The sequence below is a fragment of the Schistocerca serialis genome, chromosome 2 (assembly GCF_023864345.2).
Source record: "Schistocerca serialis cubense isolate TAMUIC-IGC-003099 chromosome 2, iqSchSeri2.2, whole genome shotgun sequence".
NCBI classification, from domain to species: domain Eukaryota; kingdom Metazoa; phylum Arthropoda; class Insecta; order Orthoptera; family Acrididae; genus Schistocerca; species Schistocerca serialis.
The window spans coordinates 596,062,209-596,085,737 of record NC_064639.1 but is presented as its reverse complement, the minus strand read 5'-3'; the positions used below and the strand labels follow the sequence as shown (position 1 = coordinate 596,085,737).

Sequence of the window (23,529 nt, the reverse complement as noted above, 5' to 3'; positions counted from 1 at the left end):
AGCATCTGCAGCTAGCGAACGTAACTTTGTACATGAGGTTAATTGCGTGTTATTTCTTGGAAGTACTGCGTACGAGACCAAGCTGACAAACAGAGGTCTTGGTAGCTAATCATCAGTCTTTCCCTGAGCTTATCAGCTACTGGAGGGATGTCTCCACTCGTCGGTATTTTGACAGTAAGAATTCCGTTCAGCGGTGTTGTCGACGGAACAAAGTGCGATATAATTCGATGCATTGTGACTGTGTTTAGCTGCATTTTTCTCACTCTGTCGCTCACTTTTGTATTCATGTAGTTTTTAAATTTGTTCTGCATCTGAATATTAGCAGCCTATCTTTAGTACAATGTTATTCGGTCGACTTTCAAGCGTTTCATACTAAAAAAGATTAATGTTCTAATAAAAAAAGCCTTTAAATTGTTTAAGCTTGATGCAGATCTCATGTTTAAGAGTTGAATGACGAATAAGGGCATTTTTAAAATAAATTTTAGCTGCTGAAATTTTTTAATCATCGCCGGAGGCGCTCTACATTTCCAGTTAGTGTTGTCACTTTCATACATTAAACCACACATTATAGTAAATAGATATTCTCACAACGAATTCATCATGTTTAGTACTTTATCCGTCTTCAGCAAACTCAACTACATTTGTTGAAAAAATCAGCAACAATTAGCAGAGAGAAATTTTATTTCGTTTCCGGTCTTCGTCAGAAGATTAGAATTATCGCTTCATTAGCGAGCGTCAAAAAAAAGCAGTTATATACAGCACAATACTGTATTACTCCTGCATACACCTGGTTATTTTCCCTGAGCTTATCAGCTACTGTACGAATGTCTCAACTCGTTGGTATTTTGACACAAAGAATTCCGATCAGCGGTATTTTCAGAGGAAAATGGCTGGGAGAGCGGTGTGCTGACCACATACCCCCTCCATATGCGCATCCAGTGACACCTGTGGGCTGACGATGACACGGCAGCCGGTCGGTACCGATGTGCCTCCATAGCCTGTTCGGGAGGAGTTTTTTTTTCACTTTAATGAGACTGTATATACACTGTCCAAAAAAGTAAACCATAGACTGCAAAGCAAGAAACTAGAAAATAATGTCCGCAAGGGGCTCTACCTCCCTCTCGCAACCGTCATATATTCTTTGCAATATTGATACCTTTAGTGTTTCCTAGTAGCCATGTGTTAGTGGGTACCTAAATAAGAGTCCTCAGTGTTAAAAGATCTCTTGGGACAAAGGGGTCCTTTACGGCTCGACAGTAAGGAAAGCTGTCGTCAGCTCGAAGATTGGTTTGATCTCCGTATTGCATTACTCGGCGTGCCCCCAAGCAGGCAGTTAGAGGAAGACGAACAGTGTAACGTGGATACCGAAACACGGAGCAACTTGGTAATTTTCACATATATAAAACGCTGCTATAGGCGATCAGAGACAGTTAAAAAATCCTAGGACCGACTAATGATTGCATCCGACATCTTGGGATATATAGTCTGCCGCAACCTATTTAGCGACCGAACCACTCAACTAAATAGCGCGAAACGTATTAAGGAAGGTCTCGTAATTTCTGATGGGTGGAGATCGCTTTAGGAAATGAAATACTCTCGTCGTCACGACACGAGATGCGCTGCGTTACCCGAGAATTGTACCACAATGGTTCATGCCAAGTTTACTATAGTTTGTTGTTGGTAAAACACGAGAATAAATTTGTAATCCTCCGAGAAGTCAAAAAGCCTACACGTTGTGTCGCGGTTATCATTTCTGAAGTAATGGCTGCGGGTGGGTATCCTGGGACACTACTAAAAGAAGAAGAAGCATCGGCCGATATGCAGACGTCAGGACAGATGTAAGGAAATATCAAGTGTGCGTGAGATGACGCATTGATTGGGAACGCTATGTTTTGTTGCGTACCGGTTTGCGCTTGAGCTAGATATTAAACACTTATATTTTATTTTTTTACATTTAATAACAAAATTTTCACAGCTTATTTTTCTTATCTCAACTTAATATGCAACTTCTTACACCCTTTTGTTTTCAACCATAAATTTGCGGAGATCTTATATATCTGTGTGTAGACGAGAGGGAATAAATGAAATGAAGCCTTGCACAATTTCGAATGAAATAAGTGTTCAAATAGATTTTTTTTTGTCTATGGTTTTAGGGCGCAAAACTGCCACGGTCATAAGCTCCCAAAACCGATGTTTGTAAAATTATATTATTTATTGTTTATTTATTTGTTGCATTACAACATCTGATCTGTAATTGAAACATAGCCTGTATTCATTCTTACACAGATGATTACTATTATCAACAACAATTTCTTTTCTATGCGTGGCAACTAATCTTAAAATACACATTATTTCATCCAACACACTTCAGAATAGCAGACAGGCTGTCTTCATATCAGTCAGCGGCCATAGTCATGCACCAATACACAACATTTTTCATTCTTGGACACACATTATTATATCTTATTTTGATTAAGCTTTCGGCTAACTGCCATCATCGGATCAGTCATAAGACAAAAAGCATAAGAATAGGATTTACAATTCTTTGCACATATTACAAAACTATATTTAGTAAGAAAAGGAAGTATCCATGGGACGTACATTAATCGAATAGATCACAAAACAATGAGAAGCCCTGACAATAAAACGAGTACAAATACAGTAATATACATGAGTAGTACATTTTAAATACTGTAAAACAGTGCATATTCATATGGGGTGTAATTGCTTACGGGTGGCGACACAGTCACCGGTGAGAAGGTGAATTTTTCGGCGGTCAACAGGTGGCACTCAAGATACAACAACATCGCAGACTATTCGATAGATAACAGACGAGTGCAGACGTGGATGAAACATATATTAGGTTAAAAATGTACTTCCATTTTTGTTAATGGAAGTATATATCAAACTGAAAAATCCATATGGATTAGTACATGTGCTTCTATATGGGTCTGCTGAGATTTTAACGCACCTGTCGTAACATAAGATTTGTACAACTAACGTACGCTAACGTTGCCTCGATCTTTTTCTCACCTAAATCCTATAAGTCCCTTGAAATCCCGAAAAGACATGCACTTCTCCTGGCCTTCCGCAGCCGCCTACCATACACAACTCACATCCTATACCAACTAATCCACTTCCCACACCTTCTCCTATTCCTAGAGCACATGCGGATCCGATACGTTAACCGAATAACCCAGTCCCAGCACCCAATTTCCCAACCACCAATCACCAATCCATGTACCCTGTTGCGCCACTACATCCATATTCCACCTTCCATGTACTTCTATGCCTTATCCATCCTCTCTCGCCGGAATTTTAACCAGTTCCCCCTTCCCAACAATGAAATCCGTCCCGAGATATACCCCTCTTTCCAGTCCTAATCACAGCGCTCTACCTCACAGTATCCTCCAATTTCCTCCTTTCCCCTCCATCCACCTTGCTGACTTCTAGTTGCTTCCTGTAGTTCTATGGGGCACCATAGTCATACTCATTGTTGCACCTTCATTATGAAAATTTCTTCGTGTGTCACCTCGCAACACCATTACACCGACCCACCATTTACGTTCAAGTGTGACTGTATTTTAACTGTAATATAAAACCGTCAAACGAGTGTTAAAAACAGTCAGTATTTTCATGTATGCGTAGTTCACAAATCCTGTTTATTGTCACTTGTTATTATGTAAAAATCAAAAAATGGTTAAAATGGCTCTGAACACTATGGGACTTAACATCTGAGGTCATCAGTCCCCTAGAACTTAGAACTACTTAAACCTAACTAACCTAAGGACATCACACACATCCATGCCCGAGGCAGGATTGGAACCTGCGACCGTAACGGTCGCGCGGTTCCAGACTGAAGCGCCTAGAACCGCTGGGCAAATGTAAAAATCGTCACTACCGTTAACCTACGTATTTTTTACAAAGTCATCTGTTATTGTCGCATTTTATATGTTTTAACCATTTTTAAATACAGTTTTGGTAACATTTAGCTGAAGAGCGGTTTTTGTCCACTGCCAGTGGACAAAAACACGTCGTAGGAAATTGAAATAATAATAAAGAAACGAAATATTACAGTTATTGCCGATATATCGAAACCACCCCTACCAGTCCACCTCCTTCCGTATGCTGATGACACCGCTTTCCTCGCCCTCTACCCTACACTCCACAAATCCCAATGATCCTTCCAAGTCCCCCTCAACTAGTTTACGTCCTAGTGTAACCTAAGCGATAATCATAGGACGAATCACTCGCACCTTCAGCCTCCATGACTTCTGCCCTACCATTTACAACCGTCCTGTCCATACAACTAACACACTAAAATCTTGTACTGAACCTCACCAAAAACTAATGTGGAAATCTCACCTATTAAGCATCCAGCATAAAGCCCACAATAGACTAAATCTACTAAAAGGCCGAAATTGGGGATTACGCCCCTCCACTATTCTCCACACCTACGAAACCCTGATCCGATCCATCGTCTGCTATGAAAATGTTGCATGGATCTCCTCCCCACCAATGTTCTACAAGTCCCTTCAAATCCACGAACGCAATGCACTCTGTCTTTATCTTCCCCCACCTGGATCCTCCACCATCTCATCAAATTTCCACCCCTCCTCATCAACATCGAACACCTCTGTATCTCCTATACTATCCGCAAACTAGATTCCAATAACTTCATTGTCTCCCTTCTGATCGCCAACACTGGTATGCTGCAACGCCTTCACGCACACATCCCACCGTCCCTACACCTACATACACTCCTTACCCTCTCCCGACAATGTGATTGGCCCCCATATGTATCCCTCCCACCAACTTTAACTTTTCACCACTAACCCATTCGGCATCAGAGCTTCTCTCTCCTTTTCCATCACCATCCATCCCAATCCCTTTTCTCTTGCAACCATTGCCCTATCCACGTGACACATCAGGCTTCACCCTCTGCCTTTCCCACTGTATTTCCTACTATCCACCTCCTCCACTATCTCTCATCTCCGTAGTTTTCCTAACAGATCCACAAAACTCTCTCCTCCGAAAATACTTCTCACCTTAGTGCAGGTCCTTTAAATTTTAAGTGAAAGTTAAGTGTTTCAATGTTTTTATCATAAGAATTTCATCTTCTTGTAAGTGTTTTTAAAATGTACGTATTTACGTTTTTTACTGACCGTCTTTGATTTATTTAATTTAAAATAGAAAAAGCCCCAAATTTAGTTTCTGTTTTTCATTATAACTCTGTTTTAATTCGTTTGGCTGAAGAGTGGAGAACTGAATTGTACCGCTGACAGCCAACCTCTGCCCATATGGGGCGAGAGGGATGAAATAACAATAAAAAAATATGACAGCTTACAGTGAAGCACTGAAATATTGCTGCACCAAATGCTAGACTATAGAAAAAATGAGAGAAATCGTAGAGCCCAACAACAGCAAAATATAACAGAAAGCGATGGCCAAATCGCAGAAAAATGGTTCCAAGACAGCCAGTGCGTAATCCATGTGGAGCCAATAAAAATAAGGTGGGAGTTAGGAGTTGGTTTGGTAAAACACTCTAACGTCATAACTAGTCATAGAAGGCAAAAAAAATGCTCATATCCGTTTACTCATTTATCACTCCTTGTGGCTGTCTGTCCCTATGAGAATATATCTTTTTTAACTCCTTCCAAATTTCTGAGTACGTGGCCTTTGGGTGCTTTCTGAGGATGCTAAGGCTTTCTGTAATGCCGTCTAGATTATATTTTTCAAATTTAAATGGTTCCCTGAAACTCTCTAGTTCGACTCGTCCGTGTGCTCCCTACATCTTTTTGCGAAATTACTACCGGTTTGGCCTACATAAAATTTATCGCAATCCTTGTATTTGAGCTTATACACTCCAGACCTCGAAAATTTGTTGTCATTATTCTTTATAGAATTGCGTAATCTGTCACGTAAATATCTACTGATACGAAATCCAACTTTTAGATTCACTCTTTTTAATGATTTCGCAGTGCTCCCAAAATGTGAACGATTACAAGTCAGAGATAAACTTCGTTTTAGTTGCTTATTGCTTTTCATGCATTTTCCACTTACCTTTAATATTTCTGTGTATCCTCACTGCATTAAAACCATTACCCATCATTAGCTCTGTAATTACATTTAATTCATGTTCAATACCAATATTATCAAGAGATAATTTGAGGACCCTGTTAGTCATTGACCTAAAAAAAAAAACCATCTGTGGGAATTTGATTGACACAAGTCTGTGGTAATAATATATGAAGTGGTTGATTTACGCCGGCCGCTGTGGCCGAGCGGTTCTAGGCACTTCAGTCCGGAACCGCGCTGCTGCTACAGTCGCAGGTTCGAATCCTGCCTCGGGCATGGATGTGTGTGATGTCCTTAGATTAGTTAGGTTTAAGTAGTTCTAATTCTAGGGGACTGATGACCTCAGATGTTAAGTCCCACAGTGCCTAGAGCCATTTGAACCATTGTTTTGGTTGATTTACGGAAAACGGAAGCTGATAGTGCCCCATTATTTTTCTTTAACAAATGATCTAAGAAGTTAACCTTTTCTGAGTTCCGATGTCATTAACGACATTGTTAAGAAATTTACCTAGATGCATTCAAATTCACAGTAGAGGAAATATTACCTTCTTAGATCTTTCGTAATCTTTGCTTGGAAGAATTTGAGATTTATTCTCATAGGAACAAGCAGCCATGATGAATAAACGGATTTGAATAAAAATTGTTTTTTTGTCGTTTGTTATTATTATTATTATGAAAGTCTGATGTCATGTTTGCACTTGCCTATCATCTATCAAATAGAGTGCGCTGTTATTGTACTTTGGACGCCACCTGATAGCGGTCGAAAAAATTCACCTTCTTATCGGTGACTGTGTCGCCGCCATTATGCACCTACACGCCATATGAGAACGTAGTGTTTGACGATATATGTTGCATTAACATTTTAAAAATATTTGGTATGAATTACTCATGTATATTACTGAATTTTATCCTATTTACTGTGAGCACTTCTCTTTTTGTGATCTACTGAAACAATGTGCATTCCATGGATTTTTTTCCCCCACGAACAATATTTTTGTAATAAATGCAAGGAATTAAAACATGCCAGGTTTTTACTTTTTGTCTCATGACAGGATCCGATGATGAAAGTAAGAAGTAGTAAAGTGGGCCAAGACAGAGAAATTTCGTGTGTTTGTACAATACTACTACCCTTCACCATACCTAATTCTGCCACAAATAAAGTCTACACCTTCACTGTGTGATCAAAAGTATCCGGACACGTGGCTGAAAATGGCTTACAAGTTCGTGGCGCCCTCCATCGGTAATGCTGGAATTCAATACGGTGTTGGCCCACCCTTAGCCTTGATGACAGCTTCGACTCTCACAGGCATTTGTTCAATCAGGTGCTGGAAGGTTTCTTGGGGAATGGCAGGCCACTCTTCACGAAGTGCTGCACTGAGGAGAGGTATCGACGTCGGTCGATGAGGCCTAGCACGAATTCGGCGTTCCGAAACATCCCAAAGGTGTTCTATAGGATTCAGGTCAGGATTCTGTGCGGACCAGTCCATTACAGGGATGTTATTGTCGTGTAACCACTCCGCCACTAGCCGTGCATTATGAACAGGTGCTCGATCGTGTTGAAAGATGCTATCGCCATCCCTGAATTGCTCTTCAACAGTGACAAGCAAGAAGGTGTATAAAACATCAATGTAGACCTGTGCTGTGATAGTGCCACGCAAAACAACAGGGGTGCAAGCCCCCTCCATGGTTTCTCGCAACGCTGACGTGAGATGGCCACCCAGATCTTGTGATGTAGCTCACTGCGATTTCTTTCCGAAGGAGTACTTGAAATGTGAAGTGTGCGCCAGGAAACCGGTCATTTCCAGAACTCAACGTCGAGATGCATCGTGTAATTTCAGAAGTAGAGATGCAAATTTGTCGAAAAGGTACGGAAAGTTTCACTGTAAGAACGAGAGTGGACATGCAAAGTCATGGAAGTCATTTGAGTAATAAATATCATACATAATGACAAGTAGGATACACCGCAATAAGATGTAAAGTACAGGCTGATCAAAAAGTCAGTATAAATTTGAAAACGTAATAAACCACGGAATAATGTAGATAGAAAGGTAAAAATTGACACACATGCTTGGAATGACATGGGGTTTTATTAGAACAAAAAAAAAAAAAAAAACAAAGTTCACAAAATGTCCTACAGATGGCGCTGAACAGCGAAACGTCAGTGACAGCTACCGTGATGGGTGAGAGGTACGCCGATATGTTACAGAATCGCATCATCCCCAGCCCGGCTGATAAACACCAGCTGGAACGTATGATGTTTATGCAGGATAGCGCTCCACCCCATATTGCTAGACGCGTGAAAGATCTCTTGCGCGCGTCGTTTGGTGATGATTGTGTGCTCAGCCGCCACTTTCGTCATGCTTGGCCGTGCGATTATTGGCTTTGGGGTTACCTGAAGTTGCAATTGTATCGTGATCGACCGACATCTCTAGGGATGCTGAAAGACAACATCCGACGCCAATGCCTCACCATAACTCCAGACATGCTTTACAGTGCTGTTCACATTATTCCTCGACTACAGCTATTGTTGAGGAATGATGGTGGACATATTGAGCATTTCCTGTAAAGAACATCATCTTTGCTTTGTCTTACTTTGTTATGCTAATTATTGCTATTCTGATCAGATGAAGCGCCATCTGTCGGACATTTTTTGAAATTTTGTATTTTTTTTTTTTTTTCGTTCTAATAAAACCCCATGTCATTCCAAGCATGTGTGTCAATTTGGTACCTCTCTATCTACATTATTCCGTGATTTATTCAGTTTTCAAATTTATACTGACTTTTCGATCACCCGGTACTTAATTTGATCAATCAATTTGAACGTCATTGTGCACTCAAATGTGCGTTCTTTATGGGGTACCCTTCGCAATCACACCTTGTGATTTAGTTTGCCGTTTTCGGCAGACCTCGCGCGTGCTGCCCCGCTATACGCTGAAGAGCCCAGGTGGGCGTTGCCCGCCGCCACGCTGAGTTGCGTCACGCCGAAGGGAAAGGAGGCGCGGCGGCGCGGGGTTGGCAGCCCTGCGGCCGCTGTTCTTCCCCACCACAGCGGCCGGCGGCGTCGCTGAGGTCAGGCCGCGATGCGAGCGCGCGCCTCGCTCGAGTGTCGCTGCCGCGGTAACGCGCCGGCATGTCCGCGCAGTTCCTTCCGCAGGCCGGGTCCCGGGCTGCGTCCAGGGGCGCTCCGAGGAAATGCTGCACCGCCGACAGTTAGCGCACTCGTCCCGAAATCGAACACCGGTTGGTCTTCTGCGTGGTTTCGCGGATCTCTTTGCGATGTAGGTGCCTCGTGGTTTCCGATTCGCGAGTTCCCCGTCGAGGATCCCTGCGCGTCGCTTCGGGTGACGGACTTCCCTGCCGTTACGCTGGCAGTCTCGAGAGGACGTCGGACAAGTGCCAACGTGTAAATAGTCACAACAATGACTATGTTTCCTCAGTATGTGTACAAGCTGCTGTGGCCGTCGAAGGCGACGGTTGACAGCGGAGTGGAGGAGCAGTCGCTGGATGAGGAAAGCGGAGATGTAAGTGTGTTGTGTGTTGCTCCACGTGCGGCCGCAGATACCGGGACGTTGGACGCGCTCGCGCGTCGCCTTTCTGCACGTTCAGCTCCTGATAACGGCCGTGCGCCGAGCTGGCCGCGCTCTAACAGCTTCACTAACACCTTCCCGGTTGTCTCTCTCTGCACCGTGCTTAGCAGGAAATTCACTTGGCACTTCCAGACGATACCCTTTTTTTTAAATTGATATCTGAAAATGTCTCTTACAGCCAGTGCAATTACATTAATAACTAATAATACCATGTAATCAAAAGAACAATTTTCAATTTGAAACTTCCTGTCACATTAAAACTCTGTGCCGGACGGAGGCTCAAAATCGGGACCTTTGTCTTTCGAGTTCTGCAAGGTTCGCTGGGGAGCTTCTGCAAAGTTTGAAAAGTAGGAGACGAGGTACTGGCAGAAGTAAAGCTGTGAGGACCGGGCGTGAATAGTGCTTGGGTAGCTCAGTTGGTAGAGTACTTGCCCGCGAAACGCAAAGGTCCCTAATTCGAGTCTCGGTCCGGTACACAGTTTTAATCTGCCAGTAAGTTTCATATCAGCGCACATTCCGCTGCAGAGAGAAAATCTCATTGTGGAATTTTCAATTTATTACCAGTTTCACTCAATAGTGTCTGCAATTCCTTAGTAAACGCGAATCTTCACCTAAAAGCACGTGTAAGGTTCTGTAAGTCTCGTAATACATTTCCGATAGTAACAATGTAACTGGTATCGATAGGGAATTTGTAGGTACTCAGCAATCAAAGCAACCGAATTTGAAATTGTCGGAGCCCTCCTTTTCGCTAGATACACACTGCGGAAATGTTATAACACAGTCTAATGCAGACTTTTCTCGAAGCAGCAGTAACTGAAGCTCAGGCATGCGATGGCGGTTCTTGAACGTCGACGGTTATCATATGTGAGACGTACCGTAACAAAAAAAAAAATGTATTTGTCTGTAAACTCTTCCCGTACTTCAGTAGGACTCCCGCCAATCATAGTTCTACATTTCCCTGGATGAAGTTCTAGTTCTAATCACTAATTGGGATTCCAAAATAGCCTATTCCTCAATCCTAAGAGTCCTCCTTAGCAAAGACATCTACCTCAGTGTGCCTTTATCCATGACGATGATGACGATAAAGATGAAGATGATGACTGTATGATGGTTTGGTCACGTTACAGCAACGTCTTTACAGCGCCCGTATTTGATTTTTACGAGATAAGTGTTGATGACAGTGGGAGAAATATCAAACGATACTAGGAATTAATATATAAAAAGTCTTGAAAATTTGCACACACATACACAAAGAAAGAGAAATAAGAAAGTTCCGCATTCTGTCAGTCATAAAAGTTATGACAAAAAAGGAAAATTTGGAAAGAATTAAACTTGTACAACAGGTAGCTGTGGATGGGTAGCCGCTGGAATAAAAGGAATATGCCAGCCCATCTGTAAAACACAAAAGGCTCCAGCCTAAAACCTTAGGGTCAAACATTACATATCATTTTAAAAGTTTTGCAACACTTGTCTCGTCATCAGCTAAAATAGGGGGCAGATTCCTACTTCAATTTGTTCCTCTCCTCGCACCACAATACAGAATGCAGTCAGGAGAGCCTGATATCCTTTCGGCGGTTATGGAAGAACCGTTTATGCAGCAGGAACAAACAGTCGGGATGCTTATGATATGCTGGATCTACTACAGATGTTAATCAAATAACAAGCTCTGTGATATATATATATATATATATATATATATATATATATATATATATATATATATATAATTCTGAAGTAAGTCCTTGTATATATTATTATTACTTAAGAATTTACTTTTCAAATAGCCCTGATATATAAGGGCTACTCGAAAAGTAAATTCGTTGTACTTATGTGGTGGGCAGTCTCTCTAGTCTGCCCGTCGATCACGTCACGTTGCTCTTCTCAGTTCGGAGCGGACGATAAGCACGAAAAAATGCCTAGAAAATAGTGTCTCCCACCAAGTATGAGAGATTTCGCCTGATGTCATGCAGCCTGCATAACATAACTGTCATACGGTTCCTTCTTCGTGACAATTCTCGGCCACACTCTGCAGAGGCAATGACGATGCTCCTGCAGCGTTTTCGATGGGAAGTGTTTGATCACCCACAGTACAGTCCGTAATTGGCTCGCGCTGAGTTTCGTCTCTGTTCACACGAGAGGCTGGCTTTGAAGACATTTTGGCACAGTTAACGAGCTGTAGATCAGCGTAGAGAATCTGCCCAAAGCACAGGCGGCTGCCTGCTATGACGAGGGTATTGGAAAGTTGGTACCACGCTACAACAAATGATTAAGTCTGATTGGTGACTATGTAGAGAAGTGGCTGGAAGGTGTAGCTAATTGTTGCAAATAAAACATTTTTTTTATTTTCCCAGTGGTTTCCATTTGGTGACCAATCGGAACTTACTTTCCGAATAGCTCTCGTATATATAACACATTTCACACGTGTCTCATCTGTATCTGTAGCGAATTTTCCTCTGCGGTTTCATCTGAATCCTGAGGAAACTTGTATTTCTGTCTGGGTAAGAATCACCCTTTCTCAGCCACACCCACACCCTTAGGAGCAGTAGAGGTATCTGCCTACCACAGTATTTTCATACAGATAAGGAGTCATGTACGTAACAAATTTGCTTGGAATTTCTCCAGATGTTTCTGAGTTGTATTTCTATGTAACCACTATTCTTCAGCCCCACCTTCGGCTATAGGTGTGTCTTACTGGCTATAGGTGTGTCTTACTGCCCACAGCAATTTTTTCCAGACAGCAAGTGATACATGTGCCAAGTTTGGTAGAAATTGGTTCCGGCGGTACAGAGAGATGCCGATCTCTCCCCTCCTCCCCGCTTCGTCCCCTCACTCCCCTAAACCTAGAGGTGATACGTCATCGGAACTGTAACCAATGAGTCTAGCGGTCGGAAAAATCGGCATGGGGAATTTTTGCATGTCATGGCTTTCCACCCCCAATCCTTAGAGATGGTATTTATTTATATACAAATAAAAAGTCATGTGTACAGAAAATTTGGTTGCAATTATTTTTGCAGACGTTTCTGAGTTAGGCTTCTACGTCACCCCCTTTTCAGCCCCAACTACAACCCCGTGGAACGTAGGTATTTCGTAACCCCCACAGTGCTTCTTCCCAGATGGTAACTGTTTGAAATTGATCCAGGCTTTCCAGAGTTATTCTCACACATAAATACATACATATATTTTTAAAAGACACAGATTTTCGAAAAACTCTAGAAAATATGTATTACTTTGGTCGCAGGCGTACAAGAGCTGCTACTAAAGGGCGTCTGGGAAATAGGGACGAATATTAAAATGCTATGGAACATACAAAATTTATTGAAAATATAATGTTTCTCTGTCTTTTCCTTTCTTTTACAAACACATTAAATAACTTCTCCTATTTACGTGCGAAATAGGAGCAATGCGTTGAGTGAAGTTCTCGATAACGTGTTCACAGCCATCTGGTGGGATGCCAATAACAACCCTTTTAATTTCATCCTTCAATTCGTGTACTGTTTGTGGTTTGTTCGCGTACACTTTTGATTTTACAAACCCCAGAAACAACATCACAAGGTGTAAGATCGCATGATCTGGCAGGCCATTCCTGGTTGCCACGCTAAGAGATGATGTTTTGAGAAAACTTTTCATTCAGCAGGGCAATCGTTTCACGGGATGTGTGACATATCGTACCATCTTGTTGAAACCAAAAATTGTCGTTTTAATCAATAAGAGGCAAAAAACAATCAAAGCATGTTTCGGTAACGGTCGCCGTTCACAGTGACGGCGGCTCTCTCATCATTTTCAAAAAAGTTCAAATGGCTCTGAGCACTTTGGGACTTAACATCTATGGTCATCAGTCCCCTAGAACTTAGAACTACTTAAACCTAACTAACCTAAGGACAGCACACAACACCCAGCCATCACGAGGCAGAGAAAATCCCTGACCCCGCCGGGAATCGAACCCGGGAACCCGTGCGTGGGAAGCGAGAACGCTACCGCACGACCACGAGATGCGGGCTTCAAAAAAGTACCTGCCGATCACTTCTCCTGCCCAAAATCCACACCATACAATTGTGCGTTGTGGATGCGTCTCTTCTTCCACAGTACTCGCGATATTTCACTACCCCAAATTCTGCAGTTCTTATTGACGTACACAGTGAGGTGGAAGTGCGCTTAAGCTGAGAAAATTATTCTTTTTGTGAAGCTCTCCTTCTCCGCTTCCGACCCAAGACCCATTGAACAAATCGATGTCCCTTTCTATGATCTGCAGGCTTCAAATCTTTTGTAGGTTGAATCTTTTACGCATGCATTTTCATATCTCTTGAAAAGATTTCATACGTAAACTTTGTGATAAATTAAGTTATTGAGCTCGTCCGCGAACCTATTTTCTGAGGCTTACGGTCACATTGTCACGCACGACAACAATGTTTTCTTGCGTTTGAATAGAACGCGGGCGTCCTGTTTTCTTAACGTTCGAAATACACACCTTGGTCTGAAAGCTCCAGATCAACTTCCGAACTGATGATGCGGCTGGAGCAGCATAACGGAACGGTTGCCGTGGGACTTTCGCTGTTTTTGTAATAATTTTTTGTCACTTGGATACGTTGCTCGGTTGTCATCTGTTCCATGACGAAAATAAACATCAAACAACAGTGCTCACCACACAGAAGTTGTCCGGCTACTAATGGGAAGGAACGCAGATAACAAACATGGAAAAACTACGGCTGCCAACCGCCATATAACAAAATGGCGCAAAATTAAAACTCGTCCTTAATTCTCGGACACCCATGCAAATCGAACACTAAGTAAAACTGTGTTTTCGGAGAACGGATGTCAGCTGTCACTTTAGTGAAACTTCTCTGCGAAATAGTAAACTTGAAAACGGAGGCATCGGTCAGTTCCCGTAACGTGACTCTTAACGTGGCAATAAAGATTCTGGCGTTAGAAGTGGCTCGGCGTCAGCCGGTGCGCGTCGTTACAACGCAGAGCAGCTGACGCCTGTGCTGGCATCCGGCCTCCGGTATTCTAGTCTTAGAACTGAAGATGGCCTGATTCAGCCGAAACTGCTAATTACAGTTGAATGGAGAAAGTTGTCTAGGCTGTTTTCTTCCTAAAATTCTCTCTTCAAAAGTTCTCTAATGCCGTTCAGAAATTGCATTCTTCTATTTTTAAAAACTTAATTGCTGTAGCATTGACCGATAAAAACGTTGCGAGTCTATCCATAAGGAAAATCTTTTGTCGATATCTTGAGATGCATATGAAATCATGCCAGTGGACAGGATTCTTGTGGTGGGAATCGGGTTCTCACCAGTGGTGGTATTACCGCTCTATCACATCACAAGCTGTCTCCTTACTGAAAAGCCTGTTTACAACAACAGCAGGGAGATTGGACCTTGTACCACATTAGGACGCCGTCGTATAGCCAAGAGAATGTTTGAAAAAGTGAACGTTCTCTTTCGTTCTGTTCTAACAAGAACGGAACACAATGACTGAAAGGCGCAGAGATAAATAAAAAAGTGCACGCTGCACAACGCTCTAAATAGCGCCGTTCCTACCTGTGCTGGTGTCTCTAAGCGACGCTCTATTGTTACTCTTGCTAGAAATTGGCGCATTGTATACAAAAATTCCTACTTAGATAGACAAAGCAAGGTGATCTTGAAGCGCGTGAGGAAGCTACCAAACTCTCTTCCAGCGTTAAAAGCGAGCCTCGTTCTGTTCACATGCGAAGAAACAACCGCTCGGAGTCCTCTCTCATCTCGCATTCGACCGAATGATGTGGCGCAGGAAGGTCGCGATACAGTTGTCTATCCGGCCAACATGACTTGTTTTCCGTGGTTTCCCGTAAGAAGTCTTCATCTTAATTTTAAAAGTTTTAGCAGATTCCTTACAACATCCACACATTCCTCTTCTAGTTATCTAGACACGTCGATTTTGAATAATAATTCAACGTAAAGTGAATTATTTCTAGTCTGTTGTTCACAACTCAGCATTACATGTGAAGAAAAGGCTGGAGATCACTTCGAAACATGAAATTTTTATTCCTCAAACGATACAGCTAGAGCAGCAACAACCTTTTACACAAGAATGCCGACACCTATGTTGATTCGTTGACACCTATGTTTAGTGTAATTAATTTACTTAAAACCCTGAGTTAAGAAAAGAAGGAGATTCACAACCACTTTACGGGACGCATTTTTTTATTGAGCCTTCAGCGGCAGTACACTAACCATAAACAAGTACACTGTTTAGTCGTCAACGATTACAGAAAACTGAATATTGCATAGTTGCTTAAATTAATGTGTTCATTTCTAAGTTACAAAAAAAAAAAGAAAAAACAGTTTTCTGCAACAGAGAAACGAGCACAATACTTTGAAGTGGCTAAACAACATTTCTTCACCACTAACAAAAACAGGCAAAGCTTCTTAATATCTAAACACAGAAGTAGAAATTAATTTTTGCTCTGGTAAAAATTTACAAACAGGTTTCTAAAGTCTTTGAGATGCAGTCGGTCTTGTAATTAACCACTAAAAGTTGTGATTGCACCTTCTCGTCATGTATGTGGTCCGATTCTAAAACTACTAACTAAAATAAATACTGTCGGACAACTAAGAATTGCCATTAGAAGAACAGTGATGCTACAGACGATGGTACCGTAAGCTTTCTCAGTTCACAAAGAAATTGTTCACTATGTTGCTGGAACTTGGAATGACCGAGGATTAAATTATTGCTGTCTCCAGCGTCTGAATTACAGCTATTACCAGTGTATGAAAAAAAAATTAGCAGTGAAACTGCAGTGACTGAATCTCATCTCAGCGATTAAAGATAGCTTTGGACAGTACACTTAAGCCGTCGGCACACGGACCGTGCTGTCGAACGTTAACGTTGAGCGTGCGAAGTTCAGCGTGCTGCTGAACGCTCAGGAACGATGCTACTTGTGCATACGGTACGTGGGCCCCAACGTGGTGTACGCGATCGCAACGCACTCCAGCGGCAGTTGTTTCTAGTAGTTCGTAAATCACACTATTTACTCAACGGGCGTGCGTAAAATTCCCACGTTAGCTCTATTAAAACGCACATTTTCTCCATCGCCCACGAAAAGGAAAGTACCATGTCCAATCAATAAGGACACAGGCTTATAACAGTTCCGTTACAAACAGCGGGGTACAAGTTGGAATACTTCTCTGCATACGATAAACATTATTTCATCATTCCCACATTTTAGTAAAACTCCAGGGTCAGGCTTACTTGATCACTGTTCGTACCCAGTAGCAGAATCCTTGCAACATGTGAATTACGAAGCGTAAAAGAAAAAGGAACAAAATAACTTTATACAAGTAGCGCAAGCTGTCCTGTAGATTAAGCCAATCGAACAAAGTCACCCCTCAAAAAAAGGTGAACTTATATTTACATAATATCAAATATTATAGCGTATAATTATTTTAAACTAATAATAAAGTATCAGAACCTAATAATGCGAATGTTAGGAAAAAAATTTTTTGTAGTGTTAAGACGCGAACCACCGCCCCAACAAAAAGAGCTTCTTAGACAGAGACGCTAACCATTACGATAAACCCCTAGTTCCTGTGATGCACTTAATCATATTATATTACAGCTTGCTAAAACCGTTAATCGTAGATAATTATGTTACTAATTGAAATTTAATTATAACATATTGTACCAAGAACAATGCGTTTTTGGTGGATCTTCAGTGTGTCGCTGCCTTCAAATAGCCTACTCTTATAATACGCAGGTTACAATAATTCTTTTGCCACGAATACGATGTTCCTCACAATTTTATTGGAACGAATCACACAACTAACAACGGGTTTTTCAGTGATTCTCAATTTGCTGGTGCTCAGAAACGGCATATATACATATAGGTTTGAAATGAACGCCAATATGGCGCCTCACAACTCTGTACTGATGGGAGACGGCGTGCGTGTGACGTAGTGGCGCTGTGCCATCTCATTGGTCAACGCTCAGACGCACGCTCAGAATATCTGACATGCCAGGTATTGCTCTGCACGTTCGGAAAGACTCCCGAACGTGCTATTCCACGCTATGACGTCAGAAACTCGGCACGCTCAACGCTCAACGTTCAGATGCACGGTCCGTGTGCCGACGGCTTTACGTCTCCAGATCCTCGTCCCACTGAGACCTGACTTCCGTTTTGCTTGCTGTAAGAAGCCGATGAATGGCGACTGCATTTGAAGGTTTGTTGTTGTTGTGGTCTTCAGTCCGAAGACGGGTGTGACGCAGCCCTCCATGCTACTCTGCCCTGTGCAAGCCCCTTCATCTCCGAGCAAGTACTGAAGCCTACACCCGTCTGAAGCTGTTTACTATATTCAAGTCTTGGTCTGCCCCTTTCCCACAACTTAACCGGCCGCCTCCCCACACACACACTTTCTTCCATCACCCAGTTGATAAATCCATGATGCCTCAGTGTGTGTCCTGTGAACCGATCCCTTCTTTTACTCAAGTTGTGCCATAAATTTCATTTTTCCCCAAGTCGATTCAATACCTCCTCAACTGTTATTCGTTCTACCCACCTAATCTTCAACATTCTTCTACAGCACCACATTTCAAACGCTTCTATTCTCTTGTTGTCTGAGCCGCTTATCGTCTACATCTCACTTCCTTTCAAGGCTACACTCCAGACAAATGCCTTCAGACAAGACTGCGTAACACGTAAACTGACATTAGATGTTAAAACACACCTCTTTCTCAGAAGTGCTTATCTTATTATTGCCAGCCTGCATTTTATATTCTCTCTATGCTATGCCCATCATCAGTTATTTTACTGACAAACAGGAAAACTCGCCTGTTACTTTTAGTCTCTCGTTTTCCAGTCTAATTCCCTGAACATCGCCTGATTTAGTTCAGTTACAATCGACTACCCTTGTTTTACTTTCGTTGATGTTCATGTTATAATTTTTTGCAGGACATTATCCTCCCCGTTCAACTGTTCTTCCAAGTCTTTTTTCCGTCTCTGGCAGAATGACAATGCCACACGCAAACACCAAAGTTTTTATTTCTTTTCGATTAACTTTAATCACCTTTCCAAGTTTCTCCTCTGTTTCCTTTATAGCAAGATAAGCGCTGAATATAGCAGCTTCCTTGTCCAACTGCCGGCCGAAGTGGCCGCGCGGTTCTAGCGCTGCAGTCTGGAACCGCGAGACCGCTACGGTCGCAGGTTCGAATCCTGCCTCGGGCATGGATGTGTGTGATGTCCTTAGGTTAGTTAGGTTTAACTAGTTCTAAGTTCTAGGGGACTAATGACCTCAGCAGTTGAGTCCCATAGTGCTCAGAGCCATTTGAACCAAGCCTTGTCCAACTGCCAAACTGTTTCATTGTACAAAGTGCCGGCATGAGCTTTTTATCCAAAGCAGATTAATATTTCTGAGAATAAAATTCAGTCATCAGTTACAAATACATATTTATGCGCTTCACCGGTTTCGACAAATTGATTTGTCATTCTGAGAAGCTTCTTATTGGTTTAAGAGGTGTCAGCATTTTCTTCATAGAAGCGTAGTGCCATGATATGTCCAAAAATGTACACATCGTATATGATTATTGTAAATATAGATGACGTTTTTTGTTACTAGTACAACAGCTTAAGATACAAATTGTCAATCTGTGTTTACAAGAATCACACACAATACTTACATTTCTGGACACATCATTGCATTGTGCTTCCGTGAAGAAGATTCTGACATCTGTTAAACCAGTACCAAGGTTCTGAAGATGACAAATGACTGGTAAAGCGCAATAAAAATGTATTTGCAATTGACGACTGAATTTTATCCTGAATAATATATGCTACAGATGCTGAAAATTAGTACCACGAACGCCGGCCGCGGTGGTCTAGTGGTTCTAGGCGCTCATTCCGGAACCGCGCGACTGCTACGGTCGCAGGTTCGAATCCTGCCTCGGGCATGGATGTGTGTGATGTCTTTAGGTTAGTTAGGTTTAAGTAGTTCTAAGTTCTAGGGGACTGATGACCACAGATGTTAAGTCCCATAGTGCTCAGAGCCATTTGAAACATTTGAACCATTTAGTACCACGAACAAAATAGCAGATTAATATACGAGGGCTATTCGGAAAGTAAGGAGCGATAGGTCGCGAAATCGAAACCACAGTGAAAATCAAAACTGTTTTATTTGCAACCGTTAGCTACAACTTCCAGCTATTTATCTCCATAGTCCCCTATCCGACTTAGACGTTTGTCGTAGCATTGTACCAACTTTCCAATACCCTCGTTATAGAAGGCAGCCGCCAGTGCATTCCGCCAGTTCTCTACTCTGGCCGACAGCTCGTTGTCTGTGCCAAAATGTTGTCTTCATAGCCAGCGGCTTATGTGAGCAGAGATGAAACTGAGAGGTAGAAAATTACGGGCAGTATTGTGGGTAATCAAACATTTCAAATTGAAAACGATGCAGAAGCATCTTCATTGCCCCTGCAGAATGCGGCTGAGAATCATCTTCAAGAAGAGAACGCACGACAAATATGTAAATATGTAATGTTGGCTGCATAGCTTCAGGTGAAATTTCTTACCAGGCCCTCGTACTTGGCGGGAGGCACTATTGTTCTAGGTATCTTTATTGCTCCCTGTGTGCTCAGAACTAAAAAGAACGACGTAACGCGATCCACGGGCATACTAGAGACACTGCCCAACACACCTGTGCAAGACTTCATAGAATTTTCACTGTGGTTTCCATTTCGCGACCGATCGTTCCTTACTTTCCGAATTACCCTCGTATTTATTTTTCTAGAGTACTCCGTTACTTCGTCGACGTCTTTGATTACAAGTTTACTACTGCCTTATCCGCGGGACTCACTGTAGCAGCTCAAAAAAAAAAAACCTAAAGACATCACACACATCCATGCCCGAGGCAGGATTCGAACCTGCGACCGTAGCGGTCGCGCGTTTCCAGACTGAAGTGCCTAGAATCGCTCGGTCACAGCGGCCGGCTACTGCAGCAGCGGCCGACCTTTGGATTCATAAGGAAAAACGGACTTGAATTTTGGGCAGGCAGCGCTGGCGTCTGTTTCCTATCATCATCCTAGAAGAAAGCCGGTGCAGTTCTGTCAACAAGGCCACGGGTGGTGGCTGCCGACATCTTTCCTAAAAGAGTAACGCACATCTCGTCTGGAAATGGCGCAACAGCTCTGTCTGGCTTGCTCCTGGAGTGGCGCCGCAAAACAGAGCGGAAATCATTACGGCTAGGTGCCGGACGTGATGTCACCGAAACGGTGCGGTTCCACCCCACCGGCGGTTTGTTCCAGGCCGGCACAGCAGCAGCAGCAGCAGGCAGGGACCTTGGGGCAGCGTGCGGTAGGCCGGCGTGTCCCGCTATACAAGTTAGCTGCGCGCCAAGCAGGAAGTCTTGCCTAAGGAACCGACCACCGGAAATATTCTTTACTGCCGGCGGAAACACGTGAACTTTGCGCTTATCTGGCCTTGGTCTCTGAAGCTAGTTACTTTAAATATTTTACTTCGTCTACGCAACTACGAATATGCTTACTAATTCACACGTTTAATAGATTAAAACATGATCAGTGTTATGGAACCAATCGTATTAACAATTATGGTTCGACTGTAGCTCTAAAAACAATACGTTTAAGGGGACCGCATCCTGTCTACGTAACCCATGTTAATTTAGGCAAGTATTTGACCCATTTCTGAAAAAAACTATTTGATGCAGGACCTTAATACTTTTACTGTATGTTACATGATACTAATAGAGTCAACTGTACTAAAATCTACTTTATCCATAGTTTTAAGAAATACTTTTTTAAATTTATTAACAAAAAATATTAATTTTTTTCTGCGGAAAATATTTTTTGTGAACTTCCTAATGGGAGAATATTAATAAATGTAGTACCAGAGGTGGCTTTTTATGTTATGTAGAGTCTCTGAAAATTTCATTCATCTATTTATGGTAGTTTCTGATATAATGGAGCATATGTACTGAAAATTTTAGTTTCGGGAAATTGACTTTAAAGAAACAACTTTTGGAATTTGTTACTTACAGTTAATTAAAACTGTCCTGCTGCATATGATGGCCCTTCTTTGGCCTTTAGCAGGTCTTACAGCTTCTTTTCCACCTTCCTGGATGTTTGTCTTCCTTTCTTGGCCATATTAGATGCAGACCTATCTGCATCGGCTATCCTCATTTTATCGCAATGTTGCAGCCCTGTGATCATATTTTCACCAGGATTAATTCCCAGCTTTTTCAGTACCCAACACTTTCCAGTATTACCACAACTGAATGAAATAACAGCATCATGAGCTCCTAGTTTCATTGTATGCATACCAACAAATACAGTTTTAGGAATGCGGTTCCAAATTATGCTGTTGAAACATTCCTTTGGGTTCTGTGTCTGCCCATGCAGACATTTCCTTAGAAGGTCAGGATGAGCCAAGCCTCTGAAAATAGGTCTAATTGCTGTAAAAACAGCAGCAGGAAGAGAATGCTGGTAAGAATAAGATTCTCCAGTTGCCTGAACCCTATTGTATTTGCACCACGAATTTTCTCCTGATGGACACAAACCATGACATGGCTTATCATCAGTAGAGGACTTATGGAAGAATATGGCCCTAACACCTCTCTTCATTGTCTCCAGATTATCTTTATTTCTCCCAATTGCCTGCCCATAGTGTACCTGCAAGTTTTCTATTTCAGTTTGAGTTAACTGACCCTGTCTGGTCACCAGTTTTCCATCTCCTAATTTTTTTCCTCTCATATCAACAGTTAGTTTTCTCAGCCTTGTTCCCAAATGTTTTTTGAACATGGCCTACACATTCTATTTTGGTAATAATGGCATCTCCATATGGCTTAGAGTTGGCAGTGGGTGGGTTGACAGTGGGTGACAGAAAAGTGGGCGTGGCACATAAACACACGTGGCAGGAAAATGCTCTTTAAATGCTCGAAAAAAATTTTTTTCAGCAAAATACTTCTCAGAGTACTTAAATAAAACCTTAATCTATCGAAATATGATGAAAACCGAAAATCGATTTTTTTCGACCTGTACCACGGTGTGGTCCCCTTAATAAGCTATTGAAGTATAGTGTTCCCTTCTCTCTCTACTATCTCCTCCATTTCAGCTCAATCTCTTAAATGGGAATCACTGGAAGAACACGATTTAGACCTCGGCAAAGCCTGGTTATATTTAGAAAAAGTGTTGTCGAAGGTGACTACGCCACCATTTCGCTGCAACCAACGTGACTATCTCGCGAAGGGGGGAAGGCATTGGCGGAGGCAGGGGTTACGAGAACAATACAAAAGGGATTTTGGCATTTACAATGACTTACAGACAGTCATTTTTTCCTCACCCCATGCACGAATGGAATAGGAAAGAAAACTGATGATACTGGTACGATGTACCCTACGCAGTACACTCTACAGTGGCTTGTGTAATATTTAAGTAGATGTAGAACTCCCGGTCTCCTACACGCCTTTCTCCATCTCATAACCGCCCACTCTGCCTTCCTACACCCTTCTGTTCACTGGTCACATCCCGTGTTCGTCTTTAAGCTGGCCCTTGCCCCACTGTCTTGATCAGTTATACTTATGAAACACCCCTTCATCCGACTCACATTATGAAACAAGTTTAAAAACGACCTACTACTCATAACAAGCATAGAGAAAGAGCACATTGTCAGAGAAAATGAATACCGAGTCTAGTATATAAACTGGCAACGTATGCAACACAGAATAATAAATTTTGTGTCGATCAGGAAATGAATATTGCTGCAAGTCAAGGTGGAAATTCACAAAATAGACCAGTGTCAAAGACAGGAATATACATGAGAAATGTGCATGCACCAATACTTCCAGGTGTCAGCAGAAAACACCAGAACGCTGTAAGCCAAAGAAACACA

At 42.2% G+C, this 23,529-nt stretch overlaps 1 protein-coding gene across 2 annotated transcripts in view; it reads left to right on the top strand.

Moving 5' to 3' along the window:
• Nucleotides 1-23,529, top strand: part of LOC126457618 (phospholipid-transporting ATPase IF-like) — a 650,785-nt gene that overhangs the window by 189,005 nt on the left and 438,251 nt on the right. Inside the window, exon 1 of one of the 2 annotated variants that reach the window (XM_050094075.1) lies at nucleotides 9,197-9,599. The exons of the other annotated variant lie outside the window; for it this stretch is intronic. Within the exon in view, the coding sequence (XP_049950032.1) occupies nucleotides 9,498-9,599 (102 nt within the window). The 5' untranslated portion in view covers nucleotides 9,197-9,497. Of the gene's footprint in view, nucleotides 1-9,196; nucleotides 9,600-23,529 lie in introns of those variants that run through there. 2 annotated transcript variants of the gene reach the window in all.